This window comes from Mandrillus leucophaeus, unplaced genomic scaffold, assembly GCF_000951045.1.
Source record: "Mandrillus leucophaeus isolate KB7577 unplaced genomic scaffold, Mleu.le_1.0 Scaffold441, whole genome shotgun sequence".
NCBI classification, from domain to species: domain Eukaryota; kingdom Metazoa; phylum Chordata; class Mammalia; order Primates; family Cercopithecidae; genus Mandrillus; species Mandrillus leucophaeus.
In genome coordinates this window covers 73,084-100,791 of record NW_012104710.1, presented here as the reverse complement: position 1 = coordinate 100,791, position 27,708 = coordinate 73,084, and the positions used below count along the sequence as shown (strand labels likewise).

Genomic DNA, 27,708 nt, shown 5'->3' with positions numbered 1-27,708 from the left:
GGCTTGAGTCTAGGAGTTCGAGACCAGCCTGGCTAACACAGTGAAACCCCGTCTCTACTAAAAATACAAAAAATTAGCCGGGCATGGTGGCGGGATTTCACCATGTTGGCCGGGCTGGTCTCAAACTCCTGACCTCAGGTGATCCGCCCACCTAGACCTCGCAGAGTGCTGGGATTTCAGATGTGAGCCACAGCACCTGACCAAGTTACACATACATTTTAAGGGGGACACTGCTGGCCTCTTCAAGAGTACTTTCTCCCTCAAAATAAGTAGGTTCTCAGGTCAGCCTCAAAAAGTTGATACCAAATGTCGTCTGTAGTCTTTGGACTTAAAAGACCTGGCATCCAAGAACAGATTTTCAGTTAACCCAGCCTTTGTATCACATGGATTTTCACTATCCACCACTTCCTGTTCTCTCTCGAATCCCAAACTTCTGGTCCTTTATCATAGGACATTGTCACATCCTTCTTAGGCCCTGCCCTGCCTTTTCCCCACGTTTTACTTGCTCAGGCCTCTAGCCTAAAATGGTTGAAATAGTTCTGAAATGCTTGGTGGTGATATATCGCCTGCTACGATCAGCACCATCAGTGTTTGCAAGTACTGGTCTGGTGAGACTAATGTAATAAACTGAATGAAGAAATGTATGAGAAAGAAAGCATCTAATACTATAGCATTCGAAGCTGTACAAATTCTGCAAGATTTAAAAATTATATACCTTAAACAATGTAAGTTAACAGAAAAAAGTCAAATGACAGTTTTAATAGACTTTAAAACAGTGTACAAGTAAAAAAACACTGGTTTTGTATTTCAAAAGTTGAAGATATCCAGTCATTAAACAGTCTACAAAACATATGCCAGTAGATTACATAAAAGACTATGTACAATATAAAAAGAGCTGAAAACAGTCTTCACTGTAAAAATAATTTAAAACAAACTTTTCAATTTAAAATATTATCTATAGCACAAACACATCATGCAAATGGAAAACTAAATATACTGCATTCTTTAGTGTAGCCAAATAAATTCAGATTCAGACATCTTTTAGGTAGGGAAATGGCCATTCAAATACGATTTTTTTTTTCTCTGGCAGTAATGGTCCTAGCTGGGTATTTTATGCATAAAGAACAGCTATATTTCAAACCCTTTTTATTGTAATAAATACTAAAGCAACAGAGGAATACTTTATTAATTTGGGAGTAATGTTCAAAAATGGTCTGAAAAATAAATGCTTACGGTGCAATTCAAAGTATGAAATTCTTGAAAGACTAGAAGCTTTTGCAGCTGAGAAAGTTGATCTCTAGTTTTAAGGCAGGCTAAGCTTTTAAATAAAAGATAAATTATAAGAACTAGTTTCATTCATTAACTATTCTGCTATTACAAGTTACATCATGTTCATCTCCATAATACTAGGCTAGCAGTTTGGTATTTAACACCAAATCCTCCCAATGGAAGGAGACATGTACTTTCTGGCTGAGTTATAATTAACATCTTATTACTTTGGAACTGTAATCAGGGGCCTGTTGCTCTCCTCATTAATGGAAAACAGCAGTCCAAAATATTACACTCTCCCCAGTAGAAGTACCATTATTATAGATTCGGAAAGGCTTTGCATATTCACATTTTGGCAGTTTAATACTTGTGGAAAAGATCAATGCAAGCTCTACCACAGTGATAAGTATTTAAACAACAATGGCAAATACTTCAAAACTAAGGGGATCCAGGCAGGCACTATTGTTTCTAAAGCAACTGAAACATTTCCAAAGCATTTATTTGTTTTTCAGGTTAGTTTTATGAGCCAATATAGACATTACTACATGTCCACAGGAAGTACAAAAGCCATCTTCATTTGAACATAAATACAATAATCCTGAAATTCTTAGCACCAAGTATTACTTTTAAAAGTAAAGACAACCGAGTGCCCTCCCACCTATTGTCGACTTCCTTCTACTCACATTGCATGTCATTTGAGATTTTAAAAAGTTAGCTGCCACAAGTTTTGGAAAATGCCAGTGTTTAAAAATAAGTAATTGTGTTAAAGAATCAAAAGTTTAGAGTTAACAGATTTTGAGTACTTCAAACCATTCCATGTTACAAAGAAAAGTGAAAATACCATTCTTTGGTCTAGATAAGCTGTTCCCTTTACATTAATTTAACATTCCGATGGCTTTTTGAAAACTTTAAAAATGTTGAAACTCACTAGACAAAAACAAAAATTATATATACATATGAATTTATCATACAAGTGAATCTTTAAAAGAAAGTTAGTCTTGACCAACAGCTGATTAAAGATACTTAGTACCTTTTTTTAAAAAAAAAGTTAGTGTTGAATTTGTACAAGTACAGAAATAATGAAGTTAAAAATTATCCATGAAAAACAATCTATTTTACCAATCTATAAATATTACCTTTCTGGTTTCCTTGCTCTATAGAGTTCACAAGTAAACATTCATTTTGACATGCTAAAGTTCCTAATGCTGGTGGAACAATTCCTGTACCTGCACAATTATTACACTATGATTTGTTTGATGGATAGTTCATGTCTGTTACTTCCTGTTTCATAGATATAGCTTCATTAATTGCCTCTTGATCATCTCCATCAGTCCCAAATCCAGCTCCTCCAGCTCTCTCTGGAATATCAGGCTCATCTTCTAAGCCATTGTAGAATTCTTCAATTTCACTTTCATCCTCCATGGGTTCTTCTAAACTTGGACTCTGGCATGTCCCACTATCACTGTTACTGCCACAAGAACTAGAGGATAAGACGTCATCTTCAGAGTCTGAATATACCTCAGCGCCATGGAAAATGTAACGATTTGGTGGCAAAAACAGATACTGATTACCTGAAATATAATGATGAAAACGTTACTTTCAGTTTTCTAAGTCTGAGCAGTCTGGAATGAAGTGTGGGTACCAGCTCTGCCTTTTATAAGTGTCCTTATGAAAGACTACCATTAGTGTTTAAAAACAACTGGGAGGCCATGATGTGCCTGCAGTTCCAGCTACTCAGGAGGATGAGGCGGGTGGACTGCTTGAGCCCAGGAGTTCAAGGGCCAGCCTAGGCAACACAGTGATGGCCTGTCTCTTAAAAATTAATTAAATACAAGCAATACACTTAGTCCTGGGTTCAAATCTTAGTTCTGCCATTTATTATATCTTTGCAAATTTGTAAGTGTACCTCTGTGCCTCAATTTCCTCATCTAGAGAATGAAATAAATTTTCACAACCCTATGAAGGAGGGAAGTGTGAAAAATGTAGAGAACCATATTCAATAAAGGTTATTTCACCAATTATTTTAAAAAGATTTGATGAAAATGAAGTATCCAGCCCAGCCTACATTAGATACCCAATTTGTGTTCATTAAGCAACTTCTCTAAAACACACAGGCTTTTAAAGCATCTTCATTAACTATTTTCATTTAACTTTTTTCTGATTATAAACCTAAAATATTGTCAATAATGTAATCACCACAAATTCATAGTGTAGTCTGTAGACACTGAATCTACAGTATCACCTGTGAATCTAAATTTAGATTCACTCGAGAAGATCTCAGGCCCCATGAGCCACCTACTGATTCAGAATGTGTGTGTATATACACATACAGTCTAAGATGCTTTTGAAGTCCTATAAGATGTAATCTGAATCCATGAATACCAATAAAGTTCTTTCTAGAGCACACCAAATCAATCCTAGCTTGGCCATTTGGGGTTTAAGTGAAAGAGCAGGATCCCTAAAAACTGATGGAAAAGTTTTCTATCCTTGAATTCACAGTATGTCCCTAACTTAACATCTCTTTTCACACATAATAAATGTAATATTTATTGTACCGTATCCCAGACTAATTCACAAAAGCCTGGTTACCACACTGGTAGGTGGCAAACCTAAAGTTCTCTCCAAAGTGGCTCTCAAACTTTTTTATACTGCATCATGACCCAGTTCTCACCCTGACTACAACCTGTGTGACAATTCTGACCTGAATCCCTGAAATTTATTTCACAGTCCACTACAAATCACTGTGAAAACCACTTATTTCCCTCTATTACAACAGATACATAGTACTCATCAGTTTCCTAAGACACCACAGGCAGGGTACAGTGGCTCACACCTGTAATCCCTACACTTTGGGAGGCCAAGGCAGGCAGACTGCTTGAGCCCAGGAGTTCAAGATCAGTCTGGGCCATGTGGCAAGAACTTGTCTCTACAAAAACTAAAAAAAAAAAAAAAAAAAAAAAAAAATTAGCTGAGCATGAGGGCACGCGCCTGTGGTCTCAGCTACAGCTACTCGGGAGGCTGAGGCAGGAGAATCGCTGGAACCTGGGAGGCGGAGGTTGCCGTGAGCCGAGATCACGCCATTGTACTTCAGCCTGGACAGCAAAAGCAAAACTCCGTCTCAAAAAATAAATAAATAAAAATGTAAAAAAATAAAAATGCTCCAGGTTAACTGTTTCCTGGGAAAAGAGATTTATGCGTTTGACACATCTGCCAAAATGACATTCAAGAAAAGTTCCCAGTGCAAGTCTTAGTGCACAGGTAGACTTTGTATATGATAGAGACGACTGTATATTACCTAAGTCAGTAGCAATTTTTCTACTTTCTGACTTCTGCCACGATTTGCAAACATAAGCATCCCTCTATGCTTTTTCTAGTTTCCCCTGGGAACACGTCTGCTCTTTTTAAATCCCTACCTATTGTTAAATATTTTGCTCCTTAGAAAGCCTTGTATAATCTAATCTCCAAGTACAATCTACCTTTTGGGGCTGGGCATGGTGGCTCACGCCTGTAATTCCAGCACTTCTGGAGGCTGAGGCGGGTGGATCACAAGGTCAGGAGATTGAGACTAGACTTACCAACATGGCAAAACCCTGTCTCTACTAAAAATACAAAAATCACCCGGGCATGGTGGCGCACGCCTGTAATCTCAGCTACTCAGGAGGCTGAGGCAGAAGAATCACTTGAACCTGGGAGGCGGAGGCTGCAGTGAACTGACATTGTGCCACTGCACTCCAGCCTGGGCAAGAGTGAGACTCCATCAAAAAAAAAAAAAAAAAACCCCAAAAAAACAAACTACCTTTTGGGTGATGTTTTGTTCAAAACAATACTACTTTGTTCTTCAGCAGCACCTATACCAAAGTATTAATGAGTAACACCCACATTTATAATTACATACAACATTAATCACTGTGTCTCCAGAACTTACCACAGTGCCTAATATGAAAAAGGCCAAAGGTTTATTCAACTGAACTACAATGTATTTACAGCAAATGACTGGAATACTCAAATACAGTTGTCTAAAATTTGTCAGTTTTCACCAAGTATGGTAAATGGAATGAGACTTAAGAGTTCTAAATTATAGCTAAGTTACAGTGGGTTTTTTTTTTTTTTTAACAGTATTTTTCTAACATTAAGTTAGGAATTTCGACCAGACTACTTGGACTTAAAACATCAGCTTCCGAACAGTAGAAAGTGATTTCACCTACGTCAATTAACACTGATTGATAAAGACTATGCATGTTCTAAACAGGGTAGAAACTATTCCTATATTCAGTGGAGAAGAATCACGGATTCTTTCCAAGTCCTCAGAGGAAACACAGATGTGTTCTAAATCTCAGACAACACTGCATAGTAGTTAAGGGGGCAGGCTCTCAGCACAAATAGACTGGAATTTTAATCTGGTTCTTTCACTTCTTAGTATTTACCGTGCATGAGGTATCTAACCTCTATGGTCCTGAGTTTTCCCACCTGCAGAAGAAAGTAATAGATTCTACCTCAGAAGATTAAAATCAGGTAACATATGTAAAGCAGCTAACCCACAATAAGCACCCAAATCTGTCATTGTTTCCGCCAGCTAATAACCCATTCTTATTTTTCCATCCCCTAGAGAAAACATACAGAGCACTATTAAACACTTCCTTCTCTGTATTATGAAGGATACCAGAAGATTTACCTTTCTGATTACGAACTGTACAGTTTCTCTAAACAGAATCAACTACATAAAGCTACCCTATCGATTAACCTGCCGAAATAGCTAATTTTTTGGAAATATTGTTATGACAACTATACTTTCAAAATGGTTCGATTGCCTTTCTTACCATCAAGCCGCTTACTAATCTGCTCCTTTGCCACTCTACTAGGCCAGCATTTTCTCACTGTTCCAGCCACTGAGGTTCTTTCATTTTTCTCCCCAGTACTGGAACCAACATTCTTCAAATCCGGATTTCCCATGTGTTCAGCAATACTTTCAACATTCCTAGAAGTCTGTACTTCCTGTGGTTTTTCTTCCATACGACCTTTTGATTCAGACACATCTAAATCATCATTACTCTTAGCTGCTTGGTCTAAAAGTGTGACAATCACTGAAGAATCTGGTGGTGAAGTTCTTTCTGGTGAACTTGAGTCTTCTGAAATATGAAGAGGTGTGGGTGGCAAGTCTGACAAATAAGCCAATTCTTTTTGTGTTCGTGGGGGTTTTTCAGTAATTTCTGAAAGCTTTACAGGGTTACAGCAAAGTTTGGCATATTCACCACCTAACCTATGACACAATTCATTAATTATGACATCACAGTCTCCAAGAAGCTCTACATCAAAATGCAGATGAGGCAAAGGTTCTCTATTAATTAATATCTGAGGCACTTCATGGGGTATGGAACCTAAAATAGGGTGAAAAATAAGAGTTAGAAAAAGGGAGGAAGAAGTAAGCTAATAAAACCACAACAGATACATTACACAAAAATCCAACAAGGGCTTGAGCTCCAAATTTCCAAAAAAAACCCATGCACTAAATACTTAACCAAGCCATTACATTTCATCAAGCAAGCAGATGGGCAGTTAAATGTCTTTTATAAAACGTTCAGGTTCTGCTCCTGTCACCTGGTTACCCCTGAGCAATATTCCCAGACTTTCCCACTCTGAACCTCAAATTTCCTTGTCTGTAGAATGGGGATAATAGTACTTTTCCACAAGACTGTGAAGATTAAATGAGTTAATAAGTCAAGTGCATAGAAGAGTTCTTGGCACATAAATGTTCTACTTAAGTAGCTCCTGATATAAAGAAGGTGAGCCAGGTGCGGTGGCTGACACCTGTAATCCCAGCACTTTGGATGGCCGAGGCAGGCGGATCACCCGAGGTCAGGAGTTCAAGACCAACCTGACCAACATGGTGAAACCCCGTCTCTACTATTAGCCGGGTGTGTGGTGGCGCATGCCTCTAATCCCAGCTTCTTGGGAGGAAAAAATGCTTGAATCCAGGAGGCAGAGACTGTACTGAGGAAGAGACTGCAGTGAGCCAAGATCATGCCATTGCACTCCAGCCTGGGCAACGAGGGGGGCAAGGAGGACGGGAGGAAGGATGGGAGGGAGGGTGGAAGGATGGGAGGGAGGATGGAAGGATGGGAGGGAGGATGGGAGGAAGGAAGGACGGACAGAAGGATGGACTGATGGGAAGGAAGGACGAATGGACAGAAGGACGGACATACAGAAGAAAGGAAGGACAAACAGAAGGAGGAAGGATGGAAGGATGGAAAGATGGAAGGAAGGGAGGAAGGGAGTGGGGGGGAGGGGAGGGAAGGAAAAAAGTCATACAAATAAATTCTACACTATTGTAAACCTGTTTCTTTTTTTAATTATCTTTGCAACACACCATACTATCCCACAGAAAGCTTTCGAAATGAAAGTTTTTAAGGACTGGGCGTGGTAGCTCATGCCTGTAATCCTAATGCTTTGAGAGGCAGAGGAGGAAGGATCACTTGAGGCCAGGAGTTTATGACCAGCCTGGACAACAAAGTGAATCCCGTTTCTACAAAAAAAAATTTTTTTTCATTAGCCAAGCATGGTGTGCGTGTGTGGTCCTAACTACTCGGGAAGCTGAAGTGGATGGATTGCTTGTCCCCAGGAGTTCAAGGCTGCAGTGAGCTATAACTGCACCACTGCACTCTAGCCTGAGCTACAGCAAGACACCCATCTCTTAAAAATAAAAAAAAAAAAAGCTTTTAAGCAGAGTGCCTCTGAATTTGCTTTAAAAAGAGTAACTCAAGAACAAAGGGACTTGTATATTACATTTTCATGTTTCATTTAATTGCAAATTGTCTTGTATTCTACTTTAACAGAATTTCACAGCTAATTAGGTAAGACTGAGTTAACTGCTAAAGCCACAAGATATGGGATAGACACAAAATTGAAGAGCTTGACTCCATGTTTCCTTCAACCGTTTACTCTGGCTGCCTTGACTGCTGATGTGGGGTGTAATTAAATTCTCTGGCTAGGGATTTAATATTGTTTCCTCTCCTCTTTCTCTCACTTGTGAAAGGACACATCTGATGCAACTGAAATCTCTCTCTCTCCCCTCCTCCTCCTCCTCCTCCTCCTCTGATTCTAAACTAGAGGAGAGAACAGTATGAGAATACATATGACAAAGAAATGTTCCTGAGAGTAACAGGGATTTAAATTTTATGTGAACATTTTATACACACACCCTTTTGGGTAAACTAGACCAACATATCACCATTATGACTTGGCTATTATTACAACAAGAATGAACCAATCATTTTGAGCCCCCAAATTCCATCTTACATGGTACGTTACACTTCTACCTTCTACCAAACTATATATTTGAATTTATTAAATGTGAAATCAATTAAATTTGAAAGATCAACAACTGTAATCTTAAGAATAAAAAATATGAGGATTAAGGACCATTTCATAAATTAATTGATGCTAACATTAAAAACACATTCCACCAAAAAGTCTAAGTTACACTCTTTACCTTTGTCTTAATTTTTCACATAAATCAGAAGTAGAGTTTAGCATTACTTGTGGGGTTTTTTGTTTTTGATTTTTTGAGACAGAGTCCCACTCTGTCGCCCCGGCTGGAGTGCAGTGGCACAATCTCGGCTCATTGCAACCTCTGCCTCCTGTGTTCAACCGGTTCTCACACCTCAGCCTCCCACGTAGCTGGAACTACATGCGCACACCACCACGCCCAACTGATTTTTGTATTTTTAGCAGAGACAGGGTTTCACCATGTTGGCCAGGCTGGTCTCAAACTGCTGCCCTCAAGGGATCCACACACCTCGGCCTCCCAAAGTGCTGAGATTACAGGCATGAGTCACTAACATTACTTGTGTTTTGACAACCCTCCACACCCCATCAAAATGTCAGATTCACCAGTCTCAATGAACAACAATGCCACATAAAAAATAGTTTAGCCAGATGTGGAGGCTTGTGCCTGTAATCCTAGCTACTCAAGGGGCTGAGGCAGGAGGATCCTTGAGCCCAGGAGTTCGAATCCAGCCTGGGCAACACAACAGGACCTCATCTCTACTAAAAATAAACAATTTCTGGCCAGGCATAGTGGCTCATGCCTGTAATCCCAGCACTTTGGGACGCCAAGACGGGTGGATCACCTGAGCTCAGGAGTTCGAGACCAGCCTGGTCAACATGGCGAAACCCGGTCTCTACTAAAAATATAAAAAGTTAGCCAGGAATGTTGGTGGACAACTGTAATCCCAGCTACTCAGGAGGCTGAGGCAGGAGGATCGCTTGAACCCAGGAGGCGGAGGTTGCAGTGAGCTGAGATCACGCCACCACACTCCAGCCTGGGCAACAAGAGGGAAACTCCATCTCAATAAATAAACAAACAATTTCGAAAATTAGCTCTTCACCACTCTTTCAAACAGAAGCAGAGTAAGATTACTAGGGTTAGGGTCTATTATACAGATCCACAACCCATGACATTATATATAGAAAATGATCTCCAAAAGCCATCACCAACTTACTTGGAATTAGTGCTACCGGTCTTACTTTGAGGGAAGACCCAATAACAATGAGGAGGTCAACTTCATCTTTGTCATACTTCATGGCTCTATGAAACTGTTCTGGTAAATTTTCACCAAAAAACACAATCTCTGGTTTCATGATAGCAAGCGGTTCATCAGCTGGGCACCTAGGACATCGAGGAACTACCTACGTATTTTCAGATTTTGGTTGAGGCAGAGAAGCAAACAGTAAGCTCAAGTTAGAAATAGTCAACATTTCCATACCTCTAGGAATACATCTCAGAATTATTAAAAAAAAAAAAAAAAAAAAAAAACAGAAAAGCTATAGATAAACAGCAACTGGATAACAATCTAAACATCAATGATGGGTAGTTTATTAACATACTATGAAACAGTGAAATACTATGCTCTTGTTATAATATCTATATAGAAAAACACTTGACATTGAAGAGTCCATCATATAAGAGGAAAAACACAATGTGTGTATATACACAAAATGGGAATTGATCCTTTAAAAGAAAAATACACATTTGTAAAACAAAATGACTCCATTTTATTTGAGATGGAGTCTCATTCTGTTGCCCAGGCTGGAGTGCAGTGGCATGATCTCAACTCACTACAACCTCCACCTCCTGAGTTCAAATGATTCTCCTGCCTCAGCCTCCCAAATAGCTGAGATTAAAGGCATATGCCACCATGCCAGGCTAATTTTTGTATTTTTAGGAGAGACGGGGTTTTGCCATGTTGGCCAGGCTGGTCTCGAACTTCTGGCCTCAAATGATCCACCCACCTCAGCCTCCCAAAGTGCTGGGATTACAAGCATGAGCCACTGCACCCGAACAATGATTCCATTTTAATATACTATTCTTCCTCTTTCATAATAACATAATTAACTCTACATATTGCTAAGCACACAGGACATATTTCTGGATAATTTTTATTTTCTGCTACATTTTCCTATATTTTTTGGCAATGAACATGTATGAAATAATTTTAAAAGATTACCACAACTAATTTAAGGTTCAAATCTGACAGGCACAAAAAGGGAAAGGAAGGAGAAAAACTACAACAACAACAACTTGCTTATGATCTGATGTTTTATGTTCGGCTTAGATACTAAGAAGCCAATTTCATAATTTTAACAGACTTCATAGGGCTGTTTTCTATATAAGGTATTGAAAGGTTCTTGTATATTTTACCAAAATTCTCAATTACTATTTTCTTCCTGAATATTTCTGTATCACGTATACTTTTAAGGGTAAAAAAAGGATTTTGAGGCAAAAGAAGAAATACTTCAGAGACATGCACAATTCCTAAAATATGGGAAACAAATTACCTGATTAAAAATATCTCCTCGTACAGCTTCACAGTCAACTTTGTATTTACAAATCAGGCAAGATGCTGTTGCAAAGGAACCTAAAAACAACCAACATATATGTGCTTTATTAATGAAGTATTTCTGTTTCTTGAACACACCACGAATGTTATAAAGTTTGACATCAGAAATGTTAACAGGGTTTAAAGATTTTTAACTTTGATTTTAAACCTCAGAACACACTGCAGATTTTGTGATACACTACAGGAGAATCTAGGGGATGAATAATTTATATATTTATTTATACATAGAATGAATACAATTCTCAATCGCTGAGACAATACTGATGCCTTCTAAAGCTACTCTTTTGAACAAAACTGTAACAACTCACTCCTGCAGAGCTAAAATCCTGCAGAGTTGAACAGTTCCAATTCTATTACCTTAGTTCAGCAGTTCTTAGAAACACTTTAGATACCTAATGGCCTGTTCATACTTGTTTTACATTAAACATTTCTGAATCTCTGAATTCTGTACATCTCAACTATCCAGTTCTTTTAGTTTCATAAACTAAAGACGTCACATTTCTTCATTAATAGTTAACATTACTCTTGTAATCAGTTTTTTTTTTTTTTTTTTTTTTTTTTTGACAGAGTCTCACTCTCTGTCTCCCAGGCTGGAGCGCAATGGTGCAATCTTGGCTCACTGCAACCTCCAACTCCCAAGTTCAAGTGATTCTCATGCCTCAGCCTCCTAAGTGGCTGGGATAACAGGTACGCCACCATGCCTGGCTAATTTTTGTATTTTTAGTAGAGCCAGGGTTTCACCATGTTGGCCAGGCTGTTCTCGAACTCCTGGCCTCATGTGATCCGCCCACTTCAGCTTCCCAAAGTGCTAGAATTACAGGCGTGAGTCACCACACCCAGCCAGAAAAGATTATTTAAAATAACTGAACGCATGCAACTGCAGCATCTTTTGAAATCAAAAGCAAATTAATATTTGAGGTTTTATATAATTAACTGTTTTTATTATTTTTGTTTTCTACTTTTCAACTTTTCTGAGGTTATCTATAATTAACAAGATAACGTGATTAAATAATGCTTTATCTCCACTTCTCAATGGCAGTCTGCTTTAGAGGAAAAATCCTCCTATAAAACTAAAATAAATTACAGAAAACTATTCTGAAGTTTACTAACCATGACACTGAATTATCCTCTGGATTCCCGCAACCTGTTCCAGCGTGTCTATGTTCTGGGTATAGTTGCGAAGTAGTTTTCCTTCCTTATCTGACAAGGCTATGAATTTGTGACAGAGAGATGGTTGGAATTGTCCAGGATATATTTCCTATATCAAGTAAAAGGTAGAAAAAATTTACATTAGTGAAATAAACTACAGATGTCATATGTTTAACAAAAAACTACCGATAATCCCCCACATATAATTTTAAAAATGAAATAGATGAACATTTTAAAGTATCTAGATGGATGCAACACACACCTACAAAAGGACTGTTGCTGTCACGTATAAAACTCAGCAATTAGTGAACTTGGCCCCTTGAAGAAAAAGACAAAGTCAGCCCATAAACATCTCTAATAAATGTTGATATTTTAATAAAAGTCAGAAGTAACACAACCTTAGGATATCTAATTTTTGTTGGCTGCAAATTCAGATTTTTTTCTTTAAAGAAAAATGGGAAACTTTAAAATTACAGGTATCAAGGTAGGGTGATTTTAAAAAAAGCACTGTCAATACAAGAATATTTTAAAATTTTTTTGATTTATCATTCATTAGAATATCAACCTGTTGGAAGTTTAAAGCTAAAGTTTTAATCCTTACCAAAATTGTTTTCCTTCCACTGCACAGGCACATACTGGTATAGTATAGAGTTGCTCATGAATGCTGAGTTGCTGGATTTTGTGTGTGTGTTTTTCCCCCCAAATAATGCTTCAATGCTGTTTCTTCTTTAAAAACAAAGAATTCAGATATACACATGGCAAAAAGATCAGAGAAAAAGTATCAATTTTGGTCCTCCCAACTTTTGACAGTGTTTTTATTAAATTTCATTTAGTAAGTGACTATGGCAAAGGAAGTTTCTTCTCTACTTTTTCCTTTAAAGTAGTAGTGCTATCATCTACTTACTTCCTTACCATTCATTACAGGCTCTAATCTATCATAATGCTAGCAAAAAACTAGACACAACCGTATGCCCATCAGTAGGGAACCGGTTGTATAAATATGGTACGTCCATAATAGTGGAATATGTAGCCATTAAAAAGAATGAGGGAGATCTAGATGAACTGCCCTAGAAAATGGTTCATGACATACGTGAAAAAAGCAAATTAGTCACCAGTATGTATAACTTTTGTTTTTGTTACTAAGCAAAAATTGAAATTATATGCACATGTATATAGAGATGTCCATTTAATCAACCAAGTCAGGAAGGATACAAACAGGCTGTAAGCAGATGTGGGGAGCTTTCACTTCTGACATTATACAAAAAAGTTTAATAGCAATTAAGGATGACTTTTTACCTATTTAATATTTCAAATTAAAAAAAAAAAAATCCCCAATGAAATTTCTAGGTTCTACTACCCAGGCTTCTAAGTAAAACTTAAGTGAATTCTGTAACAGCTATCACATACATGTCCACATGCTGCTAAAAACCTAGTATCCCAAAATATTGCCATACATTCAAATATTTATCACAAATTTTATGAATAACTCTTTCCAATTTAAGAAATGGACAGTGCATATAGTAGCAAGGGAAAAGCTTAATAAAGTCAATGTTTACAGAAAATCAAAAGCCATTGTTTTGGAAAAGTGACTTGTGTTAAATCCACCACTGTTTTCTTCCCCAGAAGGCTTTGTTCTAATACATTTACATTTGAGAGATTAAGCATTATAATGTCTTATTAAAGCTCCTTCTGGAAACAGCTTTTAGAGTATTTTCGGCACTACGAGAATATGCTAGACAACAGATAAAATAGGATCCATAGTAGTAAGCAAGTGATAATAGCATGCCAAATGCAGAATTAAAAAGAGAAAATAACTCCAAAGCATGGTCAGGGAACAAGAGCAAGTACCAAGACTCCACCCTCCCTGAATTAACTGTGTGCCTTATCCACGTCCACCCCCACCCTTCCTAAAGGGTAGAGTAAGAGAAACAAACAAGTATGGGACACTAGATTTAGCTCTTACACTTGTTTCCCTCCATGTCCTACTTATAACAGTTCAAAGTTAGCCCTTAAAATTAACTATTTAACTACCTTTAAGACAAATCATAAAGGACATTTTTTATTTTATGAGCCTTTTTTTTTTTTTTGGGACAGAGTTGCGCTCTTTTTGCCCAGGCTAGATGGAGTGCAATGGCACAATCTCGGCTCACCGCAACCTTCGCCTCCCGGGTTCAAGTGATTCTCCTGCCTCAGCCTCCTGAATAGTTGGGATTACAGGCATGTGCCACCACCCCGGCTAATATTGTATTTTAGTAGAGATGGGGTTTCTCCATGTTGGTCAGGCTGGTCTTCAACTCCTGACCTCAAGTGATCCACCTGCCTCGGCCTCCCAAAGTGCTGGGATTACAGGCGTATGCCACCACGCCTGACCAAGCCTACATTTTACGTATGTGAGAATCTGAATGATTTGGGTCTCTGACTCATACTTTCTGTCACGTATGAAATGGACCATGTCTGAATTATTAGATTTAAATACAGTGTTCAAACTAAGAGAAATAGTACAGGTGTAGTGGCTCACACCTCTAATCCCAGCAGTTTGGAAGGCTGAGGCGGGCAGGTTACTTGAGACCAGGAGTTCGAGACCAGCCTGGGCAACATGGCGAAACCCTGACTCTACAAAAAACACAAAAATTACAAAAATTAGCCGGGCCTCATGGTTCATGCCTGTAGTCCCAGAAACTCAGGAGGCTGAGGTGGGAGGATCACCTGAGCCCAGGGAGGAAGAGGTTCCAGTGAGCTATGATCATGTCACTGCTCTCCAGCCTGGGTGACAGAGAGAGCCTTTTAAAAAACACAAAACAAACAAAAAAAACTAAAAGGAATCTGAAATAATGAAAAAAATTACTCTGGAAGGACTGTTCTAATAATATAAACCACTCCTCCTAAGATAGGACCACTTGTTGAAAACCAAATGACTGGAGATACAACTTACAGATAGAATATAGATTAACTCTTCCACAGTGAAAGTGTGACATGCTTAGTCCTATTCCAAGCAAGACAGGCCACCCAGTTTGAATATCCTAAAGCCTTTTTAAGGAACCAATCATGAGGGCTGGGCCATTCTGTTGCTGCCATACAGATCCTTATAGACTAAGAATGGAAGCAGCACTGGAACCAAAGGCTCAAAACACTGTAAAAATAAACCCTGCTTTCACATAGCTGTGTCTGGAAACATGTAAATAATCCAGGAATTGGCCATAGGCAACCAACGTGGTCAATATTAAAGCTTAGAACTATCTGCAGAAAAAATGGCTTTTCTCCAGAGATTATGCCTTTCTTTCGTCTCCAAATTTCTAGCAATATGAATAAAAGACTCCAGTAAAGGCACAGGTGTAAATGCAGTCCCTCAAAACTAAGAAAGCTGGGTGTGGAGGCACAGGCCTGTAAGTTCCAGCTACTGGGGAGACAGATGAGGGAAAATCACTCGAGTCTGGGAGTTAGGGAGTTGTAGTACTCTAGGATCGTGCCTATGGATGGGCAATACACTCCAGCTCACACAACATAACGAAATTCACCCCCACCTTTTTTTTTTTTTTGAGACAGAGTCACCCAGGATGGAGTGCAGTGGCACGATCTTGGCTCATCGCAACCTCCGCCTCCTGGGTTCAGGCAATTCTCCCACCTCAGCCTCCCAAGTAGCTGGCACTACAGGTGCACGCCACCACACTCAGCTAATTTTGTTTATTTTTAGTAGAGACACGGTTTCGCCATGTTGGTCAGGCTGGTCTCAAACTCCTGACCTCAGGTGATTCACCTGCCTTGGCCTCCCAAAGTGCTGGGATTACAGGTGTGAGCCACTGTGCCCAGCCAAAATTTCCTCTTTAAAAATAAGAATTTTAAATTAAAGAATTCATCAAAATTTACCGATGTTAATCTTTGCTGATATCCACCTCCTCCTATATATAGTTCAGATGGAGGCAGTAAGTAGAGTTGCTAAGAAAATAGAACGTAAATGTTCCTGTCAAAAAAAGTGAAATACAACAATCCCGGTAAGAAGCGTCCTCATAATCCCTCCTGTCTCTTTCATTCCACAAAACCACACTTGAATAAACTGCTCAACATCTTAATCAATACTAATAAATTGATCATATGACAAATTCAACTGCATTTCAATATATAAATGAGTATGGCTATGTTCTAATAAAAGTTTGTATTTATGAACACTGACATGAGAAATTTATATAATTTTCAAGTGTCATGAAACAGTTCTTTCAATTTTTTTCCCCAGTCATTTAAAATTAATCATTAGCGGGGGGGGGTGGAGGTGGGACTGGGAAGACGTTGGGAATAATAAGTTCAGGAGATCTATTGCTGACTATAATTAAGAACATACTGTGGCCGGACACGGTAGCTCATGCCTGTAATCCCAGCACTTTGGGAGGCCGAGGCAGGCGGATCACCTGAGATCAGGGGTTCAAGACCAACCTGGTCAACACGGTGAAACCCCATCTCCACTAAAAATACAAAAATCAGCTGGGCATGGAGGCAGGCACCTGTAATCCCAGCTACTTGGGAGGCTGAGGCAGGAGAATCACTTGTACCTGGGAGGCGGAGGTTGCAGTGAGCCAAGATAGCACCACTGCACTCCAGCCTGGGGAAGAGAGAGAGATTTTGTCTCAAAACAAAAACAAGAACAACAACAACAAAAACATACTGTATACCTGAAAATTATTAAGAGATTTTAAATGTTCTCACCACCAAAAAAAAGTATGTGAAGCAATGAATATTAGCTTGAGTTAGCCATTCCATAACATACACACGTCAAAACATCATGTTGTATACCACATAAATTTTATTTGTTGATTTAAGTAATAATGCTTAATGCTTAGCTCACAGGCTATACAAAAACGAGAAGTGGGCCACATTTGGACTGAGGCCATAGTATGCCAATCCCTGTATTAACCTAACACAAGAGAATGTCAAACTGCCAGTCACCACTTAAAAATTTTAGTATGTACCACGTATAACATAAGCACTTTTAATTTCCTCTTTATTACGCTACAGACAAGGCTGAGAACTGGGTTTAAAAAAATGTGTTCAAGGCTATAAAGAAAATAAAGAACATATGACAGAGACCCTATGCAGTCCGCAAAGCAGACCACATTTACTACCAGGCCCTACCTTACTACAGAAAGTTTGCTGACCCAGCTGTAGACGTATACCCCGATGCAGATGAAAAAACACAAAACAAACATAACTTGCCATTTTGGTCACAAGAGCAAATAAGTAGCAGAGCCCTGTTTTGATACGAAAATCCAGCACTGCACTGAGCAACAGGCAAGATCCCATCTCTATCAAAAATACAAAAAAAATAGCTGGGCATGGTGGTGCCCACTTGTGGTCACAGCTACTCAGGAGGTGAGAGGATCACCTGAAGCCAGGGAACAGAGGTTGCAGTCCAGCCTGGATGTCAGAGCAAGACCCTATCTCAAAAAAAAAACAGGAAAGAAGAAGAAAACCCGAAAACCCCAGCACTTAACCCTCTATGCAATATTTACTGCCTTTTCAATTTGTGATCCCTCATCCTCAAGTTTTCTATTTTTCTTTTAGGATAAGCACCATTTCTATTATGTATTACAAACCAAATGACTAAAACTAGTAAGTATGTTTCAGTTTGCTCACCTTCATGGGATTACTAAAGGCTGGAACCCCGGTAAGCCTGACTCTTCGAGAATATATAATGTACATGTACAACTATTATGTATCCATAAAAATAAAATTTTTAAGGTAAATCAAAAGAAAAAGAACATAATATTCCCAGAAGTCAGTATGAAAAAGCACCCAAATGGGGAAAATGGCTAAGAACAAAGAGGTAATTCAGGGATATACAAATGGCCAGTAGTAACCACCAGTCATCCACATTAATAAAAACAGAACAGGCCTAACGTGGTGGTTTAATGCCTACAATCCCAGCACTTTGAGTAGCTGAGGCAGGATAATCACTTGAGCTCAGGAATTTAAGATCAGCCTGGGCAACATAGTGAGACTGTCCATACAAAAAAACCAAAGAAACAGCCAGGCATGGTGGTGCACACCTATAGTACTAGCTACTTGGGAGGCTGAGGCAGGAGAATCATTTGAGCCCAAGAGTTGGAGGCTGCAGTGAGCTATAAGATCACACCACTACACTCCAGCTTGGATAACAGAGGGAGACCCTGTCTCAAAAAATAAGATGCTGAGTCAGGCGCGGTGACTCACGCCTGTAATTCCAGCACTTTGGGAGGTCAAGGCAGGCATATCACCTGAGGTTAGGAGTTCGAGACCAGCCTGGCCAACATAGTGAAACCCCATTTATACGAAAAATACAAAAAATTAGCTGGGCATGGTGGCGCATGCCTATAATCTCAGGAACTTGGGAGGTTGAAGCAGGTGAATTGCTTGAACCCGGGAGGCAGAGGCTGCAGTGAGCCAAGATGACGTCACTGCACTCTAACCTGAGTGACACAGTGAGACTCCGTCTCAAAAATACATAAATAAAGCTGGGTGCAGCTTTATTTTTATAATTTTATTTAAAATTGTATTTATTTTTGAGATGGGGTCTCACTCCGTCGCCCAGGCTGGAGTACAGTGGTGTAATACTGGCTCGCTGCAACCTCCGCCTCCTGAGTTCGAGAGATTCTCCTACCTCAGCCTTCCGACCAGCTGGGACTACAGGCGCATGCCACCATGGCCAGCTAATTTTTTGTATTTTTAGTAGAGACGGGGTTTCACCGTGTTTGCCAGGCTGGTCTCAAACTCCTACCTCAAGTGATCCACCTGCCTCGGCCTCCCAAAGTGCTGGGTTTACAGGTGTGAGTCACTGCACCCAGCCTACTTTACTTACTATAGTTTTCAAACTGCCTTAAAAACAACCCTAGATCAAAAAGACAAAAACTAAGATACCTATCAATAGGAAACTAATATACTGTGAAACGACTTTAAAATAGAATGCTATGCAGCCTTCTTTTAAAAATAAGGTCTATCTGTTAAGTGCTGTTATGAAATTATTCTCAAGAATATTATATGGTGAAAAAAGCAAGACAGAAAAGGTATTTTTGATTCTGTTGGTAATCATTTATCAAGTATTAAAAACTTATGCTGCCATCCCTCCTCCACCCCAACACAAATTTTTTTTCCCCCTGAGTGATACCCCAGAGTTTCACCATAGTAACCATTGAGGACAGATATGAGGGGCAGGAAAGACTGAAGGGTCAAACTACATATAGAGACAAGATTTTTGAAAGATACTGCACTCCAGTCTGGGTATCAGAGCCAGGCCCTGTCTCAAAAAAAAAAAAAAAATTTTATAAATATACATATATATATATGTATTTTAATGCTAAGAACGTATTCTGGGGTTTTTATGGATTCTGGGTGGGTACAGGTGACAGCAGCATGATAAATTAGCCAAATCAGCTAAATCGCAAAGTGCTGGGATTACAGGTGTGAGCCACCGCACGCAGCCCTAATGGAAGATTTTATTTCAACCTTTCCAAGCTGCAATACGACAAAACATATCAGGAGACTTAAAGGCTTAAAGAAGAACTTTGACATGTTTCTCTGAAGTTCAACTGAAATTCACTTTCAGGAATTTATCCTAAGAACACTGGAAACATACCAAAAGAAGACAGCTGTAGCAACACTATTTGTACATCCAAATGTACAAATACAGAATTACAATTCACCACTTCATAAACAACCATTAAAAAGTACTCAATCCCAGCACTTTGGGAGGCCGAGACGGGCGGATCATAAGGTCAGGAGATCGAGACCACGGTGAAACCCCATCTCTACTAAAAAATACAAATAAAAAAAATTAGCCCGGCGTGGTGGCAGGCGCCTGTAGTCCCAGCTACTGGGGAGGCTGAGGCAGTAGAATGGCGGGAACCCGGGAGGCGGAGCTTGCAGTGAGCCGAGACTGCGCCACTGCACTCCAGCCTGGGCAACAGAGCGAGAGACTCCGTCTCAAAAAAAAAAAAAAAAAAAGTATTCAAGTACCTCACAGAAAGTAAGTTTATTATATTAAGTAGAAAATACTACAAATCAAAAGCAAAGTAAAACAGCCAACTTTTTTCTTTTCAGGGATGGGTCTTGCTCTGTCACTCAGGCTGGTGTGCAGAGGTGAGATCACAGCTCACTGCAGCCTCAAACTCTTTGGTTCAAGCAATCTTCCCACCCTACCCTCTTGAGTTGCTGGGACTACAATCGCAAGTCACCGGGCCCAGCAAAAGCCAAATTTTACGCTAAAAAGGTAACATAAATCCAGCTACAATACTATAAATGTATACATATATAATCCATATACACGTATTAAAACATTATCTTCAGATGAATGGCACGGTGGCTACCATCTATTTTCTTTTTACTGACGTTGATTTTTTTTTTTTTTTTTTTTTGAGACGGAGTCTTGCTGTGTAGCCCAGGCTGGAGTGCAGTGGCCAGATCTCAGCTCACTACAAGCTCCGCCTCCTGGGTTCACGCCATTCTCCTGCCTCAGCCTCCTGAGTAGCTGGGATTACAGCGCGTGCCACCACGTCCATCTAATTTTTGTATTTTTAGTAGAGATGTGGTTTCACCATATTGGTCAGGCTGGTCTCAAACTTTTGACCTTGTGATCCGCCCACTGTGACCTCCCAAAGTGCTGGAATTACAGGCGTGAGCCACCATGCCCCACCGAACACAGTCCTTTTTATTTAAAAAAAATTATTTTATACATCCTAATTCAGTTTCACTTTGACTCTAAATACAACCACTCATTTTTATTAGCATCAGTGAATTATTTTAGGTTTCTGAGAACCATGACCACAACTTACTATCAATTTAAGTCATTATGCAAAAGGATAAGAACACAGTTCAGGCAGGGCGAGGTGGGCTCACGCCTGTAATCCCAGAACTTTAGGAGGCCAAGGTGGGTGGATCACCTGAGGTCAGGAGTTCGAGACCAGCCTGGCCAACATGATGAAACCCCATCTCTGCTAAAAATTAAAAAAAATGGCTGGGCACAGTGGCTCATGCCTGTAATACCAGCACTCTGGGAGGCAGAGATGGGTGGATCACAAGGTCAGGAGTTCAAGACCAGACTGGCCAATACAGTGAATATCACTTAAGCCCCGTCTCTACTAAAAATACAAAATTAGCCAGGCATGGTGGTGAGCACCTGTAATCCCAGCTACTCAGGAGGCTGAGGCAGGAGAACTGCTTGAACCCGGGAAGCAGAGGTTGTAGTAAGCCAAGCTCCCGTAATCAAGGCTACTCAAGAGGCTGAGGCAGGAGAATCACTTGAACCTGGGAGGCGGAGGTTGCAGTGAGCTGATATTGCACCATCGCACTCCAGCCTGAGCAACAAGAGCAAAACTCCATCTCCAAAAAACAAACAAAAAAAATATAGTTCAGAAATGTATTTAACTTAAATTTAAAGCCCCATAGCTTTAAAACTGGCCTTAACTGTCTTTATGTGAAAGAATCCTGCAACCTCCGCCTCCCAGGTTCAACTGATTCTCCTGCCTCAGCCTCCTGAGCTGAGATTACAGGTGTGCACCACCACATCTGGCTATTTTTTCTTAGTAGAGACAGGGTTTTGCCACGTTGACCAGGCTGGTCACCTGGGCTTAAGTGATCTGCCAGCCTCGGCCTTCCAAAGGGCTGGGATTAAAGTCGTGAGCCACCTCAATTAGCCTCAATGAGTAATTCACAAGGAACATTTTGAAGACATTTTTTATCATCAGGACTTGGGGTGGGGATACAAATGGCATTCCGTAGGTGGAGGCCAGGGATTTTTGTTTTGTTTTGTTTTTTTGAGACAAATTCTTGCTCTGTCACCCAGGCTGGAGTACAGTGGCGCAATCTTGGCTCACAGCAAACTCAGCCTCCTGAGTTCAAGTGATTCTCATGCCTCAGCATGCACCACCACACCTGGCTAATTTTTGTATCTTTAGTAGAGACAGGGTTTCACCATGTTGGCCAGGCTGGTCTCTTCTGAACTTCCAGCCTCAAGTGATCTGCCCACCTCAGCCTCCCAAAGTGCTGAGATTACAGGTGTGAGCCGCTGCACCTGGCCGGTCAGGGATATTGACAAACATCCTACAATGCACAGGAAAGTTCCCCACAGCAAATAAATATCAGCCCAAGGCCGGGTGCAGTGTCTTATGCCTATAATCCCAACACTTTGTAAGGCTAAGCAGGAGGATCGCTTGAACCCAGGATTTCAAGACCAGCCTGGACAACACAGTGAAAACCTGACTCTACCAAAAAAAAAAAAAAAAAAAGTCAAAAAAAAACATTTAGCTAGGTATGCAGTATGTGCCTACGGTCTCAGCTACTCAGGAGGCTCAAGCAGGAGCCCAGGAGTTCAAGGCTGCAATGAGCTGTGATGGCTTGACAGAGTAAAACTGTCTCAGGGGGGAAAAAAAAAAAAAAAATCCAGCCCAAAATGTCAATAGTGCCAAATTTAAGAAACTGCTGTAATAGAGCAATAACTTCTTTAACACACCTCTCCATTACTTGAAATTTCCAGTCTAAATGAAATTTAAGGGCTGGGCATGGGGGGGGCCTCACGCCTGTAATCCCAGCACTTTGGCCTAGACAGGAGGATCACCTGAGGTCAGGAGTTTAAGACCAGCCTGACCAACATGGTGAAACCCCATCTCTACTAAAATAACAAAAATTAGCTGGGCGTGGTGGTGGGCACCTGCAATCCCAGCTACTCAGTAGGCTGAGGCAGAATTGCTTCAACTCCAGACACGAAGGTTGCAGTGAGCCGAGATCCCACCACTGCACTCCAGCCTGGGTGACAAGAGCAAAACTCTGTCTCCCCCCCCAAAAAAAACTTAAGTTCATTCTCAGTAATCACAATCAATGATATAATAGATGGTATAGAAATTCTCTTTCCTTCCGAAGTATCTAAATTTCACCAATATTTTCTCTTTTCATGGCTTCATTTTTAATGTTTTCTCATAAGTAGCAAAAATCAAAAACCATTTTAGTGAACTTTCTGCCTAGTACACTGACTCACAAAAAAGCTTAGGTTATCCTATCAGTATTCTGTTCTTGTAATATTTACAAATTCAGTAAAATATTGATAATATTTACATACCCTCCCCATCCTCTGTTTCAGGGTACTATCCCCCACACTCTTTGTCCTTACTTATTTCTCCTTAAACAATATTGGTTCACTGCAACCTCTGCCTTCTGGGTTCAAGCAATTCTCCCCATCTCAGCCTCCCGTGTAGCTGGGATGACAGGCGCCTACCACCACGCCTGGCTGATTTTTATATTTTTTATGAGAGACAGGGTTTTGCTGTGTTGGCCAGGCTGGTCTTGAACTCCTGACCTGAGGTGATCCACCCACCTCGGCCTCCCAAAGTGCTGGGATTACAGGTGTGGGCCACTGTGCCCGGCCTAGAAGCTTTCTTTTTTTTAGTCAGTTACCAGTGTGAGAATTAAAAGATAGACAAAGAATTATATGTGAATAATAATTGTAAAGGCTAGCTGCTTTAACCATTACCATAAATGAAAACTCAGAAAAGCAAAATTAATCAGCTGGACGTGGTGGCTCACACCTATAATCCCAACACACTGGAAGGCTGAAACAGGCCGATCACGAGGTCACGAGACCCATCCTTGCCAACATGGTAAAACCCATCTCTACTGAAAATACTGATCATGGTGGCACGTGCCTGTAGTCCCAGCTACTTGGGAGGCTGAGGTAAGAGAATTGCTTGAACCCGGGAGGTGGAGGTTGCAGGGAGCCAAGATCGCGCCACTGCACTACAGCCTGGCAACAGAGTAAGACTCCATCTCAAAAAATAATAATAATAAATAAATGTATATAAACAGGATTAGAAGAGGTTACATCTTATAAGTGATTGAATCTTTTTTCAGTTTAACAATAAAAAATGTATTCTCCATAACTAGTGAATCAAGTTTTTGTAGTTAGATTTAAGATCAAAGTAAGTTCTAGTTACTTGCTGATCTTCTGATAGTGTCAATGTCTGTGCTACATGGAGATTTTATAATGCCAGTGTCCTAGCTCCAATTCAAGAAACCTTTAAGTCATATTTCACCGGTCTTCAAAACCATGAGGCAGTGCCACTAGCAAGAGTAGGTTAAAACAGTAAATCTTCACTAATCCATAATTAACAAAAAATAACTTTATTTATTCAATCCAGGTATGAACCAGTTGTCTGCTCTAAAAGCTAGATATAGATGACCATCGTTATTACGGATATATGAAGTAAAAAGTTCAAATTGTAAGTTTTAAATTAAAAATTCTCGATAGCCTGAAAACTTTTCAAATTCAGTTTAGTAATCATATTCAAGAATTTATAATATAATTTTCCCACTTTACACTAATGCCCATTTAATGTACCACAACCTGGATAAAACAAAAATTACATGGGGCGGGGGGGTGTAGTGACGGGGTCTCACTATGTTGCCCAGGCTGGTCTCAAACTCCTGAGTTCAAGAGATCTTCCTATCTCAGCTTCCCAAAGCACTGGGATTATAGGCGTGAGCCACTGCATCCAAAAAATTACTTTTCTTTAAAGACAGTCACCAATTTAAGTAACACAATTTATCCTGAATTAGCAGAGCTTCTCTTGTAGTCAGGTAAATACACCACATGGTCGGAAAGTAGATGAGGCCACCGTTTAGCTAAAATTTAGGTTCACTGGCCGGGCACGGTGCCTGGCACCTGTAATCCCAGCACTTTGGGAGGCTGAGATGGGCGGATCACAAGGTCAGAAGTTCGAGACCAACCTGGCCAACATAGTGAAACCCCATCTCTACCAAAAATACAAAAATTGGCCTGGCATGGCAGCATGCGCCTGTAGTCCCAACAACTCGGGAGGCTGAGGCAGGAGAATCGCTTGAACTCGGGAGGTGGAGGTTGTGTGGTGAGCGGAGATCACGCCACCGCACTTCAGCCTGGGCAACAGAGCGAGACTGCATCTCAAAAAAAAAAACAACTAGGTTCATTAACTTCTGGATTCATTAAAGTCGTCCCTATTCACATTTTCTAACGATTAAGGGGGAAAAAAGCCAGTAATACAAGATTCTCTCGCTGGAAGCCATCATCCTCAGCAAACTAACACAAGGAACAGAAAACCAAACACAGCATGTCCTCATTCATAAGTGAAAATTGAACAATGAGAACACATGGACACAGGGTGGGGAACACCACACACTGGGGCCTGTCAGGAGGTGGGGGCAAGAGGTGGAAGAGCATTAGGACAAATATCTAATGCATGTGGGGCTTAAAACCTAGATGACAGGTTGACAGATGCAGCAAACCACCATGGCACATATACACCTATGTAACAAACCTGCGTATTCTGCACATGTATCCCGGTACTTACATAAAATAAAATGACTCCTTCAAGTATATGTACCTCCAAGTTTAACAATAACAAATTTTGTAATTTCTTTCCAAAAGACTAAAATACAGGAAAGAAAAGTTTTCTAATGACTAAATCTCTTGAGAATGGTATAATGCATTATTAAACTTTATACGCTAAAGCAAAGCTATACAACAGATATATAATGTGAGACATACACATAACTTTGTTTCTTTTAATAACTACATTACGGTGAAAACTTTGGCCAGGCACGGTGGCTCACGCCTGTAATCCTAGCGCTTTGGGAGGCAGAGGCAGGTGGATCACTGGAAGTCAGGGGTTCAAGACCATCCTGGCCAACTTGGTGAAACCCTGTCTCTACTAAAAATACAGAAATTAGCTGGGCATGGTGGCAGGCACCTGTAATATCCCAGCTACTCGGGAGACTGAGGCAGGAGAATCACTTGAACCTGGGAGGCAAAGGTTGTGATGAGCCAAGATCATGCCATTGCACTCCAGCCTGGGCAACAGAGCAAGACTCCATCTCAAAAAAAAAAAAGAAAAGAAAAAGTAAACACTTCAAAAAATATACATATATTTTTGAAACACTCTTGCTCTGTTGCCCAGGGTGGAATGCAGTAGCAGATCATCGTTCACTTCGAGTCTTGAGCTCCAGAGCTTAAGGGATCTTCCCACCTCAGACTCCTGAGTGGCTAGGTCTACAGGTGCACACCACCATGCTCAGCAAATTTTATTATTTATTTTGTAGAGACGGAGTCTCATTATGTTGCTCAGGCTGGTCTCAAACTCCTGGGCTCAACTGATCCTCCTACCTTGGCCTCCCAAAGTGCTGAAATTACAGGCATGATGCAACATGCACAGCCCAAAATATTTTATTTAACCCAGTATCAAAAGTACTTCAAAAGTAAGAATTCAAAATTAATTTTAAAAAGTATTTTTTCCATATAAAAACCAATATTTGTTTAACATTTGACAAATAAAACTAATGAAATACTTTGTATTTTCCATACTGGATCTCTAAAATCTGATACATCTTTTACACTTATTGCACATGTAAATATATTTCAAGTACTCAACAGCCACATGTGGCTAGTGGCTTCTGAACTGGACAGTGCAACTATACAGAATAAGGATCCTCTGCAATTTGTTGACAAAAATGCAACCCGAGAATCTTCCCATTCTCTAATTAGAAATGATTTTTCAGGCACATCCTTGTTAAAATTTGACTACAGAACACCAAAGTGATGTTATAACGCCTTTACAATCTCTAATAAACTATTAAAAATCACAAGTTATGTTACTTTTATGCGGTGTACAAACTTCTTTAAAAAGCCCAGGCAGAATACTGACCATTGCTGCAGGGCAAATTTTAAAAATATGAAACTGTCTCTTTGAAAATAAGCTCACTCTAAAATGAAGTAGATGATAGTCCTTCTCTAGGAATAAGGGAATTCTGGCCATAATGAGTGATCTTCCTCCGCCACAGTAGCAGCATCCACTTTACTAAACAACGAATGATAACCTTAAGGTGGCTATATATGAACAAAATACATTTTCATGAGAGAAAGCCAAAGAAACAACCAGAAGAGTTCATCGTACCTTTGCAAACTTGAAGAATGGTCTTGGATCTTTTCTGAAATATTCAATATCAAACATCGCTTGAGGATCTGGAAGATCTGGGAAGTCTACAGCAAGGCGAGCATAAATACCATCCCTTGACCTGAAGTCAGGTATTCCACATGAAACAGACACCTAAAATGTGCATGGCATAATTTGTAAAATTAAATCTTCTACCTTTATAGGAACTAGCTAGCTCTCTTACCATATAATTAGCTAAGAGTTGAGAAAGAAAATTTTAGAATGAAACGTCTTTTAAGAAATAAAAATACGCCAGGCGCGGTGGCTCACGCTTGTAATCCCAGCACTTTGGGAGACCGAGGCAGGTGGATCACCTGAGGTCGGGAGTTCAAGACCAGCCTGACCAACATGGAGAAACCCCGTCTCTACTAAAAATACAAAATTAGCCAGGGTGGTGGCACATGCCTGTAATCCCAGCTACT

The 27,708-nt window shown here is 40.0% G+C and overlaps 1 protein-coding gene across 3 annotated transcripts in view; it reads right to left on the bottom strand.

Moving 5' to 3' along the window:
- Positions 1-726: 726 nt before the first annotated feature.
- The window catches only part of SIRT1 (sirtuin 1), a 33,337-nt gene continuing 6,355 nt past the window's right edge, over positions 727-27,708 (bottom strand). For 2 of the 3 annotated variants that reach the window (XM_011994071.1, XM_011994072.1), the window contains 6 exons: positions 27,248-27,400; positions 12,276-12,423; positions 11,104-11,183; positions 9,768-9,954; positions 6,087-6,644; positions 727-2,840 (listed from right to left, as the gene is read on the bottom strand). In XM_011994071.1, coding sequence (XP_011849461.1) covers positions 2,512-2,840; positions 6,087-6,644; positions 9,768-9,954; positions 11,104-11,183; positions 12,276-12,423; positions 27,248-27,400 — 1,455 coding nt within the window. In that variant the 3' untranslated portion in view covers positions 727-2,511. Of the gene's footprint in view, positions 2,841-6,086; positions 6,645-9,767; positions 9,955-11,103; positions 11,184-12,275; positions 12,424-12,915; positions 13,041-27,247; positions 27,401-27,708 lie in introns of those variants that run through there. The other variant, XM_011994074.1, reaches the window with a different exon arrangement.